This window comes from Perissodus microlepis, chromosome 16 (genome assembly GCF_051167445.1).
Source record: "Perissodus microlepis isolate ML-2025 ecotype Zambia chromosome 16, ASM5116744v1, whole genome shotgun sequence".
Lineage (NCBI taxonomy): Eukaryota > Metazoa > Chordata > Actinopteri > Cichliformes > Cichlidae > Perissodus > Perissodus microlepis.
The window spans coordinates 31,356,609-31,378,202 of record NC_140476.1 but is presented as its reverse complement, the minus strand read 5'-3'; the positions used below and the strand labels follow the sequence as shown (position 1 = coordinate 31,378,202).

Below are 21,594 nucleotides of genomic sequence, written 5' to 3'. Positions count from 1 at the left end.
GAAGCAGCAGAGGATAGAAAGTTACAAATCAACAAACGTTGGCGTGAGCTGGATAGATTTCCAACACTCTCCATCACCATCAAACTCCAAATAGTGGTATAGCTTTGAGAAGAAAGCTGCTCACTGCTCCAGCAGACATCCAGCGAAGTTGTTCCCCTGGCACATGATCAGACGTCACCAAAGATCTTATACTCTGGGCCTCTTTTGTTTACATTTTAAGTTTGACTTGTTTTATTAGATATCACGCTGTCAAGGGAAAACAAGGAAAGCGATAAGACAATAACAAGGAACACAGTTCATCAGCTGGTGGTTTCAAGTGTGGGTCCTCATTATCAAGCTTCTTCCTGGCAGCGTCACTCTTTAACTCAAAACAGTATTTGTCCATTCATTCATCCATCCATCTTCTGTCAAACATCCTGTTAGCAAGTTCTTCCTTTTCACTGTGGCTAAGCACTTGCTCATAGTATCTTCAGATGATACTTGTATATATGGATCAAAAGCAGACAACAATTGGATGCATGCATTTGCACTTTAGGTGCAAATAGAAAATTTATTTATTAATGAATCCAGCCATCCGCTGTGCAAATGTGCATCAAACCTCCATCTTTTCAAAAGACATTGACCTTTACATTTTTAGCTGAAAGTAGGTTTGGAGAAATGTTTAGCGTGCGACTACAAGACGGTAATAAGTATCTCATGTTCGGTATGCTACCTCAGCTTTCACCGTTTTCCCTTTGAACTTGTTTCAAGTCTTCTCTTTGCATATGCAGGCTGCTTCCTTACAAACATATCGAGTGAATCGTTGTTTAAAATGTAAAATATATTCAGCTAATTACATATGGGAACTGCTGCATTTTAGATTCCTTTTGAAGGAAATGGTTAGTGTTCGTTTGAAGGCTGTGACTCTCCATCACCCCATAACCCCTCGCCGCACACGCATGAGTGTGCAGACGCACACACACATTGTGCAGAGTGTGCTCTCAGGTTAGATGACCCCTGTTTTTGCGCTGGAGCACATTCTCAGGCCCCCACAGACCATGTGAATCTGTGGGACAGGGGGGCTTTGGGTGAAGTGGGAATCAGTAGATATGAGAGAAGTGAGGAAGTAGGAGGTGGGTTCACATCAAAAGACAAACAGTTTCTCTCTCTTGCGCTCTCTCTCTCTCTCATAGACGCACACACACACGCCATCTTACTCATAGTACTCTCCATTTGTCCACATTTTCATTGGAGTGTTTGGTTGGTGTGAATGGGACACATCAAAGCTCAGGCTCCTCTCGTCTTTTGAGTTTTAATTCACACATGTACATAACACACACACACACACACACACGGGTGTCCTGTCAGAGGTGTGGTTGTTTGAACCACTGGCGGGCAGATGAAAGCATGAGCCCCCTTTTTTCCCTGATGTCATCGCTCTCTCTCTCTCTCGCCCTCTCTGTATCTCTGTGTCTCTTCCTCTCTCTCTCTCTCTCTCTCTCTCACTGCTAGCAGGTCAAAGTGACCCTCTCTCACTACAGAGAGCCGCAGTACAATCGGTAGACCTTTGAGCTATGTTTGAATTCCCATTCATCTTTCCCTCTGTCTCTCATTCTCTGCATCCCAAAAAGACTCATAAAAGATCAGAGACGCGAATAAAACGCGGTTGTTGCTCTGCTGATAATGAAGGAAGTAGTTAGCAGCTGAAACTATTAATAGTTACTCTGGACATTTTTTTTAAAAGTAGCCTTTGAGAGGATTACAGTATTTCTGCTATTATGGAAAAGAAATAGGCTAAACAGCTGAGAAATGTAACGTCTAGCATAATATGCTTAATAATATTAGTAGTAGTAGCAGCAATGTTTTTCTCAGTCACTATTTTCCCTTTGCTAGCTTACCTGACAAGATGCTAGTGTAAGCTAACATCATATTACTTTGGGATGCATTTATTTCTTTTCTCAGTGTCAGGAACCACGAACATCTGTAATACAGTCATGTGAAGTTTTCATAGATTCTGTGCAGTCCTGTGAAAAACTATGTTCTTTCTGAAGAACCACACTTAGCAGCAATAACTTTAAGTAATAGTTTTTTGTATGATCTTATCAGTCTCTCACATTATTGTGGAGGGACTTTTGAATTGCTTTTAGATTTGGTAATGCGCATGGGATCATTGGCCTCTTTCATGACCCAGTTTGGGCCAGGCTGTAGCTGTCAGGCAGATTACCTCACATCTGTCCAATGAGGTTTTTGTGATGCTATGCTTTGTTTGGTTTTTACCAAATATTGTGCTGTGCATTATGGTCAAACTTTGGTCTCATCTTTCCAAAGGGCATTGTTCCAGAAGTGGTTTGTTCAGATGTAACTTTGCAAGCCTAAGCGGTGCTGCCATGCTCTTTTTTTAGAGAGAAGAGGCTTCCTCCTGGCAACTCTTCCAAACAAGCCATACTTGTTTGGTCTTTTGGTCTTATTATGCTGTCATGAACTTTAACATAACTAACTGAAGCCTGTAGAGTCTGAGATGTATCTGTTGTTTTTTTTTTCCAGTTTCTCTGAGCATTGCACGGTCTGAACATGGGGTGAATTTGCTTCTACTCCTGGGAAAATTGTGGGTTAACACACACTTGTATGCCTGAATGCCAAATCAGCAAACTAATAAAACCTCTGCTTTTATTAGTGGTGTGCACAATTTCTACTTCCATAGGAATTAAGTGGGTAAGTAAATGTAAATCATCAGCAACAGCCTTTTTTTTTTCCACAGGACTGCATAGAGTCCTGTGAAAACTTTCTTTTTCACATGATTATAATTTTTTCTTGTACCTTCAAATAATAAAATATAGAATATTTGCCAAAGTCATTTTTTTTGTTTATTTTTAATAGACCTATAAGATAAATTCAGTATAAATGGGTGGTTGTGATGTTAAATGCATCTGAATCAACGGTATTTGTTGAACTTATAAAAGTTAGTGGATGCAACTCTGTTTCTGTGAGTATAGGTTGTGCGGGGTGGGTCGGAGGGGGCCACTAATTGGCTACACCCCTGCTATGAGCCCAGACTGTTGTCTCGCAATTGCCTATTCTGTTCAACAGCACCTATAAATGGATTAAATTTGTAATAATACAAGAGAGGAAAGATGCAAATCCTCATGCTAGAGAGGCTAATTAAAACCTCAAATCAATATGAATTTTATTTTTTACTAAGTAATCAGTTATTCCACCAGAGATTTTGTTTTTTAATACTTCAGTTAAAATAAGCATAATTAGTGTCTTTTCATCTGCCACCTGCTAGCTACACCACCTGGTTCCCAAACTGTGAGCCGGACCCGCCTGGTGGGCATAGAGCCACTGCCAGAGGAGAAATATAGAGTGAAACTAAGCTGGATGAACGCTATTAATGTAGAGAAAGTAAACAAGTTTGCAGATGGAGTCATGCGGACCTTTATTTCACTAAATGCTTTTTTCCATTAAGGATGGATAAAATGGTTTGGGTGTGGTGGGGTTGAACTTTTTCTTGTGTCCTGCAGGCAACAAAAGTTGCAGGTTTTTAACACATACACTCGCTGCAGGTGTTTTAACAAATATCTATTTCTAAGTGAAATAGAAACACACTTACCTACACCGGTTGGATGGTTGTAAAGTCTTTCAAACTCTTATCGCTCTGGTCTACATGAAACTCTTCCACATAACCATCCTAGGTGGACAGTTTGTTTGGGATCACCCTTCTTTCTTCTTCATAATAACCAAAAAGTACAAATGTACTTTGTAGTTTGGGTGGAAATTAGCTGAGATTTTGCAGCTTTGTAATGTACAAACACTTCAAACACACACAAACAGCAGCTATAAAAAGAAGCTGCAGTTGTGCCGCTGGGTGGTATTGGTTCGGCCTGGATTTAGATGCTTCACAGTGATGAAAATATGCATCCTTGTTAAAGATATTGACCACAATCATGCTCCAATCTGCCCACTGAAACTGCTGACAAAAGTGCCTCATGAGAGAATGAGATGACTGTCAAGGATGAAATAGTGCTGCTATTTCCTATGTATTGAAATTGTAATTTATATAATTACTTTTATAAAGTCCTTACATATTTATGTATAGTGTGTTATTACAGTTTATTTACATGATATATACTTCTAAACCCACAGTTTCTATACTTTACATTCACTAAGTGTCCACTTTGTATTGGCTTGGATAAGAATTGCAGGTATATCTATATATAAATACTTGCTTAGACTTGGTTTACTTTTTATGACAGTAAATATTCTTAAAAACACAACTTCCTAAAAGTCCAACCTTAGTTTGAGTGAGTAATGTGACGTAAAGCATACACATTTCTCATTGCAACCAGAACAAAGAAGTGCCACCTGTCCTTACTTTGATCTCTCTGCTCTTTGGTAAGAATCCCTGCAGTGTGTATGTTTTGCAGTTGTCTTGCTGCAGTTTCGAGGTTTGGAAGAGGCACAGATCAGCATCAGATTTATACGGATGGTGTTATTTGATATTTGTCATCTTCTGTAGTCCACATTGCCTTTGCTGTTGCTTTTTGTTTTATTGAGCAAAGGACACTACAGAGTGCCCCCGCTGCTGTAGAGGTCCTTTCGCCACCGTGTGACCAGTCAGCGTGGGTGTGTTCTCTTCTTTTACTCATGATATAGAATTTGAGGTTAGGTTAAAGGTTGTTATTCGGTTTGCAAATGTTTTCAGGCTACATACATATCTGTCTTTGTTCCTCTGGTCCCAACAGCAGCACACCAAATTTGAGACCACAGTTGGCCAGAAAGCTGATCTGGTGGTCAGCCGTTTCCTCGAAGTGACATAGTGTTTCTCTGATTGTTAACCATCCCCTCAGCCTGCTGGCTGCCAACCAGCGGATTGTGGTTTTTTGGAAAGAGCATTGACCAAAACAGCAGCATGAGCTCATTGCTGTAATAAGCCTAACTAGAAGTGAGTTACACATATGTATTCAATTGTTGGCCCTTCGGTAAGATAAGACTTTATTGTTGTCTTTTGTCGAGGATTGTATCCTTGCACAGTGGTTTTGATTAAAGAAAAACAAATGCACATTGTTTAAACTTTATAAATTCTTTAAAATGGATGCTGATAATGTTTAAATTAGAGACACAGTGGACAGGAAGTAAGACAGGCAAATCACGTCTGACGGTGCTTTGACTCACGTTGAGGTCATACATGTGACAGATGGAAAATCACTTTGTAAGGTTTACTCACATTTTTAATTAAAGGCAAAAGGGTTGACATCCAGGGACTGCACTGGCCACTCGCTTATAGGCTCACTTATAGGAAGCTTTTCTTCCGTAGTTCAGATCTTTGTGAGCTTTGGTACATCATCCTGTTGCATCCACAGGATACAGCGTTGTACAGAGTTGTTCACGATTCCCTTTTATCCGTTACTAATCTCTTTGATTCACAGTGACAAAGTTTAGCATTTCATCACATTCACCAAGAAAGCATAAAAAAATTAAGAATTTGAAAATGTTAGAACCGTCAGGCCCCATTATTCTTCTTATCTGTCATATATACACTTACATATTACATATGGCAAGAATTTTAAATATTGAGGTCGGCATATGTGTAATTAATCCCACTGAGCAATAACCCAGGCCTCAGACTTGCTCTAAACACTGGGTTTCAGACGGTTTTGTTTTTTTATGTTTGGCTCTGTGTGATGTCAGAGAGAGTGGATATCCTCTTCTCTGACTTGCTCTTTAAATAATAGCCAATCAGAAGAAAGCTGGCTTAAAGGTAGGGAGAAGAAAACTTAAGCAATAAATGAACTGAATAGTAAAATATATTTTTTAAAAAAAGATTATTTTGATCTCAGAATCAAAGCTTCTAGTGGAGTACTAGCTGGGCCTGGTTTTCCATTCTTTTTGTGAGTGAAGCTCCCAAATTAATATGTTTTTTTTATTTTGGTTAGATAAAGAAGGAGCTCAGCTCTGAATGCTGATTGGACCATTGTCTGCCTTTTTTCAGATTATTGTCTGTGATAGTTGTCTTTATTGTCTGCCATCATCTGCGCTTGTTTGATCTTACTCTTCTCTTTCATGCAGTCCCTTCTTTCCTCTCATCTCTCAATAGCTTTTTACTTATTATGTCTTTGTTTTCCTGTTTTCCTCTCATTCAGCCTGCGCTTCTTGTGTTAAAGCAGAGCTGACAAACACGCTGACACATGTCCCTCTTCCACTGTTTTTCCTTTTCTTTTTTCCGTAGCTTCCTAAGCCTGTGTTTTCCTAGATAACAATCTTCAGGATCTTTTCTTCTGTGCCTCTCCTCATTTGCTGTTTTCCTCCAGGCTCTGTGTCCGCTAAGATGGTGCGATAAGAGACACCTGTTGAACTGCTTCAGCGCTCAACTGTTTGGGTGCGCGTGATCAGAGAGCAGGGCCGGGTGTTTGGGTGAAGAATGAACTTTAAAGAGCCTGGAAGACAAAGCAGAGTGTGGAAGCTATCAGGCTGAATAGAGCAGAGAATCTGTTGGTCTTTTAGGTCTGCAGAGCTTTTTGTAAATGGAGTCTGCTGTGTTGTGGCTACTGGGAGAACCAGGATTCTGTTATCTAGGGATTACCTCAAATCAGTGAGGTGAAGATTTTGGATAGAAGATGCACTAAATGGGAACTATCAGGATCATCTTTCTGAAGAATGCATGTGTGGTTTCAGGAGTTTCTGTGTTGCAGTGGAGATCAGCACAGGCTCCCTCAGCCAAAAACAAGAGGGATATTGTTGCTGTAGTGCATACTACATTAGGCTCTGTAGATACGCTTAAAGATATTTCACTACAACGTAAATATAGTTTAAACTACCAAATGTATTAAACGTTTCAACATGAAATTCTTCTATTAAAAGCAGTAAAAGGCACAGGAACCAAACTAGTGTGTATGAAGTTTTTACAAAGCTGAGCAAACATACAGAGAAGAAGTTTTCATCATCATTCCACACACATTTGTGAACACCATCAGTGGCTTTATACTTGTTTTGAAAAGTCACTGGAAAGCATGATAAAAAGCACCCATTATACCCACTGTGGCATAAATATGGAGGCAGTCTCTCTGGAAGCTGCTCGCAGTGTTTATTGAAAATGTGACAAACGGTTGTGTAATGAGTGAAAGAGTGAAAGTCTGGCTCAAGAGCTTGTTTATTTGCGTACCTCCAAACACAGGCACTGCATGAACTTTGCATGAACAACTGTTTCAGTTTTGCTAGCCCCACCCTACAATGTCTGTCCACACACACAGCTACACACCACACACCCACTTTGTTATGCTCTAGTCACACTAAGGAAAACGGTGGTTGTGGACCACAGCACGACCCAAGTTATGACGGTGTGCAATCAGCTTCTGATCTGGATGCCTTTTGAACGATTGGTTTGAAGCCGAGGGCCAGGTCTGCGATCACTCGCAGGCAGCTGTTGTCTTCAGAGTGGCTTTGGTTTGTCAAGATAACACAACCTAACATCAAAATGTCAGAATAAAAAACATAAAAAAAGAACGAGAAGTTCATGAACTGTGTCTAAGGTCCACTTCACTGTGACATCATATTATTTATTATTTTGCAAGAAAAACATTTGACCATTATGTAACCATAATTCAGGGATGGATAAGAGATTGTGACCATATTTCACATTTGGTTAAACCGAGTGACACTGATCTTTGGTCCTCACCCATTAATTGCTTTCAAGGTATTCACTACATATACTATGAGTGAACAGGCATGGATGTAAGCCTGCCTGGTTGTCAGAGGTATAAAACCTGCAAGGTGATAATTTAAGTTTGATTATCTGTGTTTCCTGATCCAGTGGATTACCTTATCAGGGTCAGAGCATCTTGTCAAATAGAGGCTATCTTGTTTATTATCTACAGGTTTACTTGGCTGGATTAGCATGGCATTTAGTGTGGGGCAATAAACCGATACATATTAACACCAACCAATTTGCATTACAGCCTTTGTGCTCTCTCTCAGGGCTCGTCTTTGTCTGCTTCAGTGCACTTTTAACACCAAGTGTGTGCAATACTAATTAGCCCATGATAACAAATACAGCTACAGATATGGATCTCTTTAGTGAAGCTGCAATTTGATGATATGTGAGTCAGAGACAATAAAAAAACACTTTTGGATTAAAATGTTTTGGGACTGAAAAGCAAATTGTGTGACTTTGAGTTGTCCTGATAGCATTCAGACACACTAAAGTACCAAATTTGAAGGCACACACATACTCATCAATGACTTCCTTCTCAGGTTGTCAGCGTCCCATTGGTCTGTCCAGAGGAAAGGCGAAGGTTTGTTACTATAGTGGCTGGTACTACTGCCAAAGCTGCCATCAGGACAACTCTTTCCTCATCCCAGCACGCCTGCTGCATAACTGGGACACCAGCAAGCACAAGGTATGAAAGCATACACACAGAAATATGAAAGAAAAAACAAATTTTTAATGCACAATCATTAGAGGAGGGTCTTTGGGGCTTAAAAAGCCTTGTCATGTTTTATCTTATAGTATACTGTAAGACTACTGTTAAAGATCTGCAGGTTTCCAGTAAGTACTGGAGAAAAATTGATCCTATCACATCTGTACGCTAAATATTAAGCTACTGCCAGAAAGCGTGGTCTTAGATTTGTGTTCAATATGGGATTATTTTTCAACTAGCCAACCATACTTCTTTTACTGACTCCAGCCCCCCACATTATTAGCAATTAATAGAAAAAGCAGAAAATGGCTACTGTAGCTCTGGGCGGGGGGTAAATAAAATTAGCCACCCAGGTTTTATCTTGTTCTATCTTGTCAAGCATTAAAGTCTGAGCTCAGGATCATCCCTCATATGTCAGTGGTCTTTGATGCAGTCATTTTAATGTAAACTTTTCCAGGTGTCCAAACAGGCCAAGGAGTTCCTGGAGTTTGTGTATGAAGAACCACTGCTGGACATCCAGCAGCTTAACCCCTGTCTGTACGAACACTGTGAGCCTCTGAGCACAGTCCTGCGTCTCCGTCAGCAGCTCCAGTCACTGCGGGCCTACCTGTTCAGCTGCCGAGCAACCGTTGCTGAGGACCTCAGACGAAGGTATGAACACTGTGGGACTGAGATGCATTTCTGTAGCCCAGCAGTTATTTACTTATGTGAGCAGTAATGAGGAGGTACGCAAATATTTTACAAATTGAAATGTCTCGTGCTGATTGACCTGAAGAATTTTGCAAGAAAATTAAATTCATGTAATGTCTCTTAAATGCAAGTACAAGCCGATACCCCGACCCAGCCTTAACTCTTCACCCCTTGAAAGCCGACTAAGAGAAAGCCTTGAAGCCTTTTTCTGAACTGAGTGGTTTCTGTCATTTTTAAGGCCGGCTTATAGAAAAAAATGACTGGCTGTGAATCAGAAGTTAGTGAGGGTGGTCTCTCCCCGGAAAAGCCTGGAAACTACTCTAATGTAATATATCCTGAGTTGTCAAAACTCATCATTATGAGAACTGGGGAGGTGGTCAAATGTCATGTTTATGGTGGAAAGAGCTAAGTTGTTTGAACTAACCGAGAAGCTCATCAAGTTATATGGCTAAATGTAAAGGAAGGAGGAAAAAATGAGACAAAACACGAAAAAAAAGCTACAACTGACAGATTTTTTAGGTACAAAGATGTTGTTGGTACAAAGCAGAGCAATAAATTTTGCTAAACTGATCCTTTAAGGAAGCTCTGCTCAGATGAATATGCAGAGATTATTTAAAAATAAATGTTCCACATCAGAAACCTTAATAATGCTTTGAGACTGACTGTTATTTTCTCCTTGCGTGACGTGCACGTGCGCATATGTGTGTGTCTGAGTCCATATCTATACATTATCATAACTTTTATCTGCATGCATTCCTTTGTGTGTGTATAGACTGTTTATACATTAAAGACATGTGTCTGTGTGTGTATATGTCGATGTGTGTGATGGTCAGGGGGGACGACTGTTTATGTGAGTGGGATCACACACTGAAAGCCTTGTCTGTGCAGTGATGGATGCTCCTTGCCCCGGTCTGGTTCACTAACAGAGCATTCCTAATGGAGAAGCAGCACATAGATTTGTCATATTTTAATGTTGGCAACAAGTAAGATGAAAGTCTATAAAAATATTTACATGTGGAGATGAAATGCATGATTCATCAGTTGGTTAGTGGGCAGAAAAACACTGAAATATGCATTCGGATCATTGATTAAGTGAGCTATAAATAGTTTTGCATTTAAAATCAAGAGGAAATTGTAATATGACTTATATTTTAATAGGGCAATTTAAATAGTGATCAACCCAAGTCTGCGTTTTCTTATAGTTTCCTAGCTGATTATTTACAGCAGAAACTAAATTTGATGGATGCTACAGTCACCATAATGCAATGTAAGCCTAACATTCATATAAATCTGTTTCTAACATTTTAAAATAGGAAATCGGGATCACAAACTCAACTTCCAAAAAAAAAAAAAAAAAAAAGCATTTCAGTCATGCCGTAGTAGTCAAGCCGAGCAGCATCGTGGCGCTCTGTGTTTACTTCTGTCCCATTAGCTTATGCCGGCCAGTGCCCCGTCACTTCCAAACACTGCAGGATTGATGAGGGCCATGGCGCTAAAACCTTTCCGTAGTCATTAGTTTATTTCAGGGGATCTGAAGAGATATGCCTGTTGCATGCAGCTAGACGGCTATGGAAACACAATCACACAAGGAACCACACGGGGCCCTCAAAGCTGTGTTTGTGGCCCTGTGCAGTGGTTCTCGGACACTATGAGAGGTTTGCACAGGAATCTTTGGCCCACTTAATTTCCTCTTTATAGCGTTGCCTTGAGTATATTGAGTTGCCGGTTCATTTGTTTATGCACAATCCTCTTAAGAGCCCAACACGGCATTTAAGTCAGGTAAAGATCTAACTAAGGACTTTGACTGGGACTCTTCAATTTGTATTTTATTTTTATTTTTTTATTTCTGAGATTCTGTTGAAGATTTGCGTCTGTGCTTTGGATTATTGTCTTGTTATAGGGCTCAGTTTGGCCAAGCTTTAACTGTCAGACAGATGGCCTCACATTTGACTCTAGACCAGCGGTCCCCAACCTTTTTTGTGCCACGGACCGGCCTTTAAGGTGTCGTGGATAAATACAACAAAATAAAACTAGTACCGGTACTGAAAAAAGAAGATTTATTCATAACACACGTGAAAAGACCCAGGAAAACCGAGTTAACGATAAAAACGATAACAAAATAACACTGAAAACCGATAAAAACCCTGAAAACCATACATTTCACACCTGAGCCTCAACTCTCGCGGCCCGGTACCAAACGACTCACGGACCGGTACCGGTCCAAGGCCCGGGGGTTGGGGACCGCTGCTCTAGACTACGTTGGTATACAGAGGTATTCATGGTGGACTCCGTGACTGCAAGGTGCCCAGGTCCTGTGGCTTCAAAACAAGCCCAAATCATCACCCCTTCACCACAGTACTTGACAGTTGGTATGAGTTGTTTGTGCTCATATGCTGTGTTTGATTTTCACTAAATGTGGCGCTGTGCATTATGAGCAAACATCTCCACTTTGCTTTCATCTCTTCAGATGTAAGTTTGCGATCCAAAGCAAAGCTTTCAGAGAGCAGCTCTCTTCTGGCAACCCTTCCAAACAGTCTTTTTTTTAATTGTTGGTCATGTCTGCCCCTCCCTTCTTGCTCTGCCAGAAGTTTCTTCCTATTAAAAGGGTTTTCTTTCCTTACCACTGTCACCATGTACTTGCTCATGGGGGGAATCTGATTGTTGGGTTTTGCTGTATTGTTATAGGGTCTGTGGTTTACTAACATAAAGTGACTTCAGACTGCTGTTATGATTTGGCACAGTATATTAATAAAACTGAATAGAATTAATTTTATTAATTCTGAGATGTAGCTTGCTTTTGTATTTTCTCTGAGCATTGCCTGATCTTACCCTGGGGTGAATTTGTTAGGACGTCCACTCCTGAGAAGATTGTGGGATTGTTTACAGTAACACGTAAACAATACCATAAAAAAACATAAGAAAAATGTATATATAGCAAACATGGTAGATAAAATTTAGACATAAACAGTCATAAAAGTATAAAGTATGCAAGCAGTAAGGGTGTGCTTATGTTTTCCACAGGACTGCACGTGGACAGGACAGTGTGTTCTTTTTCCAATGTCTGTACATGATTAGGAAAACTAATGGTATTGTTTGCTCTTAAAATATGTTAATCATTGAAATAAACTCAAAATGGCAGAACACGTATAGATTTTTAACAGATTTGATGCTCCAGTCACTATTTCATGATTCCTTGTGCTGCCACTTATCAGTGAAGAGTGATGTAAAGTTAAATAAATTGTGGTGAAGAAGAAGAAGAAACTCACAGGGGTAAAATGCAGACCACAGGTGAAAGCTTATGCTTATCTTTGGTTACACAGATAATTTTCCTTCATTGTATCAAGTAACATAGAATCTCTGTATCCTAATGCCTGGCATTATCGTATCAACATATCGATAGTACGCTTGTCTGAGAAGTGCTTTAATTCCCGTCTGTACATACAACATTGTGATGTCCTTCCTGACTTCAGTGGGGATGTCATGGAGTTACGTGCAGGTTGCTGTTCTTGCGTTAGTAACTCAGGAGGCTGTGTGATGGACAAAAATGTAAAGCTTCACGTAAGTTGTATCAGCACTTCCCTGACACTTTGTCAACATAAAAAGACATCCAGAGGTTTAAAAGATAAGCTTGTTTTTGCCTCGAGATGCTGCTTTGTTTGCTCCATGTTGTAATTTGTTGGTTTGTCCACTACTTACACATAGGAACATACTCGTTTGCACAACTTCTTCCTACATCTGTACACAGACCTACTCAGGTCAGACCCACCTTCAGTACACAATAATAATCACTGAGGGATAACAGAATTTAATAAAAGGTGTGTCAGTCGGAGTGGAAATAGCCCAGAGGATATCGAAATAAAATATAGAATTAGATCCTATCAGGTCTTGCACAAATACTGTCAGTTGTTGGCATGTGTGTACATATGTGTACATGAACTTGTGTGTGCTCTTGCTAATCTAAAACATATTAGTTCTCAAGTCTTTTTATCAAGATCGGCACACACTTTGAGGGTGTGTTCATCCGCACATGGACGACACAATCAGAGTGTGTGTGTGTGTGTGTGAGAGAGTTTCTATGAATGCTGATGTGGTAACCATTGGTAACGTTCCAAACAGCAGTTTATCAGTGGTACCTATCACCATGAGGCGTCTACTTCACCCATGCACACAACCTTATGTTTTAATGACACCCAGCACAGCTTTAGACATGATTTAAGGTGGTGCCATCCTTCTTAGAGGTCTGAGAGGAGGCCTCATAGCACACTCGTGTGTTTTTCCTGATTCGTGAGAACATTTGTTGGCATAATCCCTCTGTAGCCCCTCACAGTAACCTTGAACATTGCAGCTAAATGTCTTATGTTCTCACTAAACACAACCTAATTCTAATCTTAAAGATTTCACATTTCCTCATCCAGCAACTTTAAACTAAAACAAACCAAAATAAATTGTTGGACCAAACACACACACACACCTCACCACACCTCTGCCGTCTGTTTCGTCAAACACTACTGAAGGAAATGAGAAAGCTTTTGCCTCTAGATTAATATTATTACTTTGTTTAGCAATCACTGGACTGAATGGCTGGTGGTTAAACATTAAATGTGCTCATAATGGGCCCACAGATCTTGATCATTCTGTTCTTATTTATACACTTAGATGACTGAGTGTATTGCAGTAAAACTCCCTCGCATGGTTTTATTAGAAGCCAGTTTAAGATTTAACTTGAATTCAGTTTGTGTGCAGTAATGCTAGTAATTGTTGCCATGACATAAACAATGTCATGGCAGTGGCTTTTTTATGATGCTGCAGGATTCTAAGTGTCTCCAGTGCAAAGCATACTGTGTGTTTTATTCATGCATCTTATAATTCATCAAAATGCTACATGACTAATATTAAATACTTTGAAGGGTCAGCAGTATAATCGCCGGTACCCCGTCTCAGTTTTGTATATTGTAGCATGTAAGTATCATAAATCTCTCATGCACGGTGTAAACAACATCAGGCTCTACCTTGCTGTGGGATGATCTTTGTGAGATTCATCACAAAGAAAACATTTTTTAAATCCAGATTTTCTCTTTTTTTCGTGGTCAAAAGAGAAGAGTTGGAGTACCAGCATCGCTGACTGTTTAAACCTGATAAACTGCTTGTATAGAAAGTGACGGACAAATAGTTTTTTGTTGTTGTTCTTTCAACAGGATTTTCCCCCGGGAATACCTCCTACAGCACATCCACCTGTACTCCCTGGCTGACCTGCAGCAGGTACATGCACACATCCAGAGCTACATGCACACAGAATAGGATGCATATACCATCGAGCATTAAGGGTCTGGGTGAAACATGTTTTGATACTTTAATCATTTGAAAGTCGCCTTCTGTATGTACTTGTGAGAAAGCAGCCATACACGCTTTGGTAAGCCCATCATGTCTTTTAAACTGTGACTCTGTGTGACAACATTGCTCTTCGAGTTGGATCAGTCCTGTTTCTGTGTCAAGTATCTCTAATAATAATCAAAAAAAGCTACCACTCATGTGCCATCTGTGGAAATGCACGCAGCTCTCCTGCTCGCCGATAGATTCTGCTGCTGCAGATATATGATAAACTCAGAATGTGTTCTTGAAGCTGGAAGCTACAAAATCATTTCAGCACCCATTAATATTTTGTTAAAACTCTGGATTGTGTTCAATAGTGGTATATTTGACTAAACCACAATGTTTGTAATAGACTTAAAATTGAGTAGAAGAAAGCATACAGTCCATCAACATGCTTGCCACGTTTTTAAATTATGTATTTTTGTGTTTGAATACAAATTGAAGGTTTAATGTAGAATAAGGCATAAAGCATAGATTATAGGCTTGAATAAACTTATTTTAAACAAGTAAAGCAGCATTTGGTTTGTCAGTGTCTGTTAGAGAAACAGATTATGATGCTAAAAATGACATTTTCAGTCTGTGTCAATCGTAATATGGTGACCAGTGTTTGAAAAAACTCTTCTTTTTTTTTTATGCTTCATTCATTGTTTCATTAGTCATTGGACGGTATGTTCCTTTATTATCAAGAGCACACAAACATTTGCAAAGAGCTAGAAGTTTATTTAACAGTTTTAGGTGCTGAAATTTTAATGTCATAGCAGATAGAAGCTGTGAAAATGAGCTCATTTAGCGATCAAGTCTGCACATGTTCACCGCTCATACGACTCGGCTCAGTGATGGGTTTCATTCATTACCAAAGTCATACACTTTTCATTATATTTTAGCCAGTCCTAAATTCCCAACGCAGGAGCTATTTACTAGAGCAGCAAATATGTATTAATCCACTACTAAAAATAGACCTCAGCAAGAGTCGATGAACTGCAGCTGAGAGCAGCAAACAGGGACGGGACGGGACTAACACATTGGTTTTTTCCTCTTTTCGTCCGATTTGCCAAAAGGTTGTGTTGCGTTTAAGTAAACACAACCTTTCCTTTGTTTCTTTGGCGAGTGTCCGTGTCATAACAGTGATAAGAAAGGGTGATATCCTCCAGCAGCCTCATTCAGAGACTTTAAGTGTCCAGATTGAGAAAACAATGGTCTGGCATCTTATCCTCATGACTCTGCGTTATTACTCTGCAGTAACAAAGAGACTTTGGCATTTTAGTGAATCACCAGATTTTCTCATTAAATTGCAAACGCTTATATCTGTGAATGAGTTTAAAAGTCGTCATGTCTTTTTGAAATTATCAATGAGGAGATTTTAAAGAGATTTGCATAGATTCTTTTTTTTCTTTATTGCTGCCTTTTTTAGCACCGAGTTGCCGGACTGAGTTGGGGGGGTCAGAGGAAAGCGACCACAAATGACTGAAAAGTTCTTTTGTTTGTCATTATGTTCATTATGTTGTACCCTGCCCCATTTTTTTTCTTTCATCCTGCTCTTACTCAGAGCTTGGCCACAGACTCTCACGGTGAAAGAGATTGGAGCCCCCCCTCCGCCTCCACCTCCATCTCCACCACCTCCTCCTCCACTCCCACACTCTGTGTCTCTCTGCTTCACTAATTGGTCACATTCAGAATCAACAGGCAGAAAAACAAAGCGTGACATCCCTCCATTCTTCTAAACATCGCCTTGGCCTCACACACGCTCAGCACACATGTGTTGAGTGTGTGTGTGTGTCTGTGTGTCTTTTTCCTGCTTAAACTCTGATTTTCTGTCATAAACTCTAAACTGGGGATTTTGAATTAATTTCAACAATGTGTGTCTTTGGGAGAGAGTGCACTGCTCCCTCTCCCCCTCTCTCACCCTTCCTCCCACAGATTCTTGAGCACTCTGCCTCTTAATTGGTTTTCCATATTAACAAGCTTGTTTCTTTTGATTCGCCTCCTGAATAAAAAGACACTCTTAATCAACGTGGCTTTTTTTGTTCCACCCCAGAGGTCAGTGAAGGCTCAACTCCCCTGGCTAAAGCCCGGGACACACCAGTCTTTTTTTTTTTTTTTTTTTAAACCTCCCAACAAATAGCCTCCACCCATATCCCCTATTAGAGACCCATTGGTTTTGTAGAAGCCATATGTGTTTGTCTAAGGATGCTCTGCACCATCCCTCTGCTTGCTTTAAGGATGGTTTCTAGGAAAGAAAAATGCTTGTGTGTACGCAGACAGCAGGCTTCCCACAGTGACACCCTGGCATTCCCTGTATGCCAGGCATGCCTCTCCACTCACACTTGTCCAGGCACACAGAGGCCTCTTGAGGAAGTGCTATATGTTCTCCGGAAGATTTCTCCTCATGCCTTTAATTGTAAGGGGAGCTTTAACCTCAAATATTCCAGCAATCCACATAATAAGAGCTATTTTTGTTAAGAGATTGCACAATGCTAATACTGGTCGCTATACAGTTTCTTAGGCTATATGTGATGATTTATGATGTCTGTGGAGGTTTTTGAGTGGCAATGGCATGGGGCAGGTTGATAAAATGTATGTAATTAAAACACAGCTGCTATCTAGCTGTTCCTTGTGAGATTAAAATGTCAATCAAAGCCTATTTCATAGAGACCTGCAGTTGTATTAATCCCTTGTCATGATGGTAAATCTGGCTTTTGTTGTCCCAAACACTCCTAATAAAAAAAGTTAGCGGTAATTTAGAAACTGTGATCCATTACAATTTCTATTTCATTACAATGTAGATTTTTAAAGGCTCCTGTTTCAGCGCATCTGGTTAAAGTTGATTTTTATTTTGAAATTCTTTTTTAAGTATCCGTTAAATTTAATGGATCTGTGTCAAAATATTAAGTGTTATGTCTTTATATTATTGTCTATACCAGAGGTAGGCAATTCCAGGCCTCAAGGGCCGGTGTCCTGCAGGTTTTAGATGTTTCCTTGATCCAACACAGCTGATTTAAAAGGCTAAATGACCTCTTCGACATGTCTCTAAGATCTCCAGAGGCCTGGTAATGAACTAATCATTTGATTCAGGTGTGTTGACCCAGGATGATATTTAAAACCTGCTGGACACCTTGATGCCTGGAGTTGCCCACCCCTGATCTATATTCTTGTCTCTGTTGCGATTTCCCTTTAACAATCATCACTTATGGTGTGCATACGTTTGAAGATGCAGTATGTAAAACTGTTGGTTTTTAAGCTTAAGTGGTTTTGATTGATTGCCGTGATGTTTGTTACTTCATTAGACGTCTGTGTGTTGTGTAGCAGAAATATAACCTGTAGCTAATGCTGGCCTGCACATCAACATTGGGGAAGTCTTTGTATTTATTTTTTTTGTATAGTCCATGGTTACTGTCAGTCATGTCAAGTAAGGGGATGTCTGTCTCGGTGCGAGTGGCACTCTAGAGCCACACTAGAGTAAAAATAGGACCGCAACCTCCTTGCAACTAGAAGAATTGGTAGCTGCCACATGATCACAACTATCAATGCAATCACGGGGGGGACAGACCGACAACAAGTAGCTGAGGGTGCTGCCTGCTCAACCAACTGGTTGCCCAGATTGCAAGGCAGTTCACAGTTAGGAGGCAACCTGTCACAAACAATAATGGTCTAGCTTGGCTGACTGCAGTCACGCTTAGTTTTAGATTTGTGAGTAATTGTCATCTAGCTTATAAACGCAGACAGATTGAATGCAACATGTTGGCAATCTGTGTGAGTCTGCACTCATGAGGTCTCTTTGGAGCAATGAGGTCCAATCTCACTTGGTTGTCCACTGTTTGTATTCTGGTCATATTCCTATTTAAAAGCAAAGTTGTGAAGCACCTGTGCCATTTTGCAGTTAAATGGCTGTCCTGCACCAACTACCTGACTATTGCTGGAGGAATTTCTGAATTTCTGTTTCAGTTCTATGAATTTGTAGCTGGATTCTTAATCTAAGTAATTCATATGAATCACAAACAGATTGAGTGTACTCGGCAACTTGAGACATTCAGTCACAAACTGGTTGCAGACTCATTCCGTCTTATTGTCGCCTTGATGCACCAAAGTTGCTTTCAAGACAGCAGATGATTGTGAGGGATCACAGATCTTGTTTTTGTCTTCGAAGCTGTCAAAGGCAGCAAGATCAGTCTAGTGCCTCTCATGACGTCAAGGGCTCGAGGCTTTGTCCCCGCAGCAAGCCAAGGTGTGTTTCCTACGAGCAAATCAAGTAGCTTGGTTAATTTTTAATCCTTTAAGAGGCTAAATCATCTTTTTTCTACTATCGCTGTGTGCCTTAGTAGAAAATAAATAGAATGATGTCACTAAAGAGTAAAGTATTCTATTGTGCCATTAAGGTTGGATTTTTAAACTAAAAAGAAATAAAAGCATCAGAGAAACACGTTTCTTACATCTGCTCAGCCAGAAGATTACTTGGAAGTCTGGGGATTTTAGGGGAATCTCCTGAGAAGACAGACTCTACCATCCATACACTGACCTCCAACATACGTCAGGTTTTCTGTGTGTGTGACACAGAGAGAGGAGAGAGGGTGTTATCCAAACAGATCTCACCCTGGTCTTTCCAGCCATGTAATCCCAGCTGGCTTTCTAGTGTCTCAATGGAGCTGCGGTTGTGTGTGTGTGTGTGTGTGTGTGTGTGCGCGTGTGTGTGTGTGTGTGTGTGTGTGCGCGTGTGTGTGTGTGTGTGTGTGCGCGTGTGTGCGTGTGTGCGGGAGAGGGCGAGTGAGAGAGGAGGGCAGGCGAACGGCTGTTTAACAGCAGTTTTAGGGGATTAGGAGGTTTTGGAGCACAAAGACTCTGCATGGAGCAGAGAAAGAGGTTCAACTGGAGGGGGAGGAGTTTAAGAGGAGGGATGGAGGGAGAGGAGGTGAAAAGTGTGTGTGTTTTCTGGGAGGGTTTTTTGGAGGGAATGAGGGTTAAATAGGTGAATACTTCTACAGCATTGCTCTGTATGCTGAAATTAATTCTGATAGTGCTTCATGGTTTTTTTGTTAACTATAATCATGAGGACCTTTTTTTCTATGTTTGGGGGGGTGTTGCACATTCACTGGTGTAGACGTTCATGGTGACTGGCTTGCTGGGGGATGGACTAGCAGCTTGTGAGCTGCCATTCAGTCTCATTGTTCTAGTTGGCAGTTCAAGCTATTAATGTCACTTACCTTAAGTATGAATTATGCTCAAATTCCAATTTTTAGACAGCACTTTTAACTGAATGGTTCCAGGTTTATTTATTGAAACTAAACTCAGGAACTAGTTTCTTTTGTAAGGAGGTGAAAAGGGAAACTAGAGAATTTTGATTTGAAGATAACTGAATGTACTGTACTTTATGTTCTTTTTAAGAATCCCAATAATTTCCCAGTTTGTTTTGCTGTGCAGTATGTTTTTTGTATATTGAGACAGAAGTTGGTCGGTCCCTAAGCGACCATTAAAGACAGCTCTACTGGTTCACCCACACACTCTGGACGGTCATCAATATTTGGCTTCATTGTTGTTCTGCCCAAGTTGGAAGTTCTAGTCTAAATGATTACCCCACAGTGACCTTGCTGGTCTCAGGGCTTTCGGTATAACTAATAGAAGTGTCGCTGTATATTTCTGGGAAGGCTTTGACAGCAGGGACCTAAATGTGATTAAAATCACTGAGAAACCAGTTTGCTGTAATTCATTTGAAACAGTAATCGTTTTAAATGAAGAAACTATGGGCAAGAAATAGAAATGGATTTTCTTGTTTTCTTTACGTTGCCTTTATATTCTTCTTCTTGCATATTTATTTCTCACTCTCCATCCATCCATCTTTCTGTGCCTTCCTCTTTTCCCATCATCCCCCAAGAGAACCAGCCAGCCACCAGAGCTGTGCTGCCAGTCGTTTGATTCTGCCCAGTGCAATTATAGTGGGCCTTAATTACTGAGCTTGTCAGCCTCCATCAGGAGAGCCATTTGTCATGTGGACTGGGCTGGACCGGACTGAGCAGGCCTACTTAGGTTTGGTGTGGAGGGAGAGGGACACACAAATCTGTGTGCCACTCTCGGTACCTGTCCGCTCCTCTGTCCGTCTGGAAACATTTTTATTTTTTGACTGTTGTTACGTTCTCCCTAACATTAACTTAGGCTGCATTTTGGTTCCACCGTTTTGGTACTCTTAACATTTTTGAAAAATCATGTCGATATTGTCATAATGTAAAGTGTATTTAAATTAGTTATTAATTTTCCTAATGTTTACATTTTTTTTTACTTGGATGCAATATTCTTTGACTCCTCTCGTGCTGCTTAGCTTAAATTCTTTCATTCCCTTTTCCACATCTAAAGTTCTCCCCGTTGAGTCTACTGGTCACAAGAAATTATATCACCAGTCTCGTACTTGTTTTTCTAAGATGGCTTCAAAAAGCCGAGCACCTGCATATAACCCACATTTTGTTCTCTTTCCCATGGACTGTATTTAAACGATGGACAAAGCCACAGTGAACTCACCCACAGGTTTTGTAAGCTACAATTTTCAAGCCTCACAATTAGCATTTCTGGGTTTTTTAAAACCAGATGTGAACATATTTGGATGGTAGAGCTGGGTGGTTATCAGCTGGTGGAAACAAAATGGAGACTTCTGGCACTACTTCAGCTACTTCTGGTGTGGCGGAGATGAACAAGGGTCTAAATAGGCTGAAGCTCCACAAATAATAGTGTATTATTTGATCAACATGATTTTTGGTGGGTTTTTTGTTTTGTCTTGTTTTTTTTAAGTACCATGTTGATCAAGTAAAACTGTTTTTCATACCAGAAGTGTTGCTGGAGCTTCAAACCCTTTAGAGCTTTGTAATCATATATTGTTCTTTAATACAGTCAAACATTCAACAAGAGAAAAAGGCATACATAAAGATGTTTATTTCTGCTCTAAAGTTTTGAAGTTTTCTTCAACTGGTCATAACTTGAAGTGGCCAGTAAAGTTTTTGGTGGCATTTTTCAGGCCTGGAGGTTACCTCTCGACCTTTTTTAAGATGGTAAAATTACTAGAATGAATCCTGTTGTTAGTTAAATATTGGTCCAAGGCATCAGGCTCAATATCATCCAAAGACTAATCATTTTGTATTTTCTTTATGTTTGTAAAGGTACCCTA

The 21,594-nt window shown here is 40.2% G+C and overlaps 1 protein-coding gene across 1 annotated transcript in view; it reads left to right on the top strand.

Annotated features, from left to right (window-relative positions):
• Positions 1 to 21,594, top strand: part of plekhm3 (pleckstrin homology domain containing, family M, member 3) — a 52,938-nt gene that overhangs the window by 20,211 nt on the left and 11,133 nt on the right. The window contains exons 4-6 of the mRNA XM_084907678.1: positions 8,227 to 8,372; positions 8,851 to 9,044; positions 14,279 to 14,342. Of these exons, the coding sequence (XP_084763804.1) occupies positions 8,227 to 8,372; positions 8,851 to 9,044; positions 14,279 to 14,342 (404 nt within the window). The remainder of the gene's footprint in view (positions 1 to 8,226; positions 8,373 to 8,850; positions 9,045 to 14,278; positions 14,343 to 21,594) is intronic.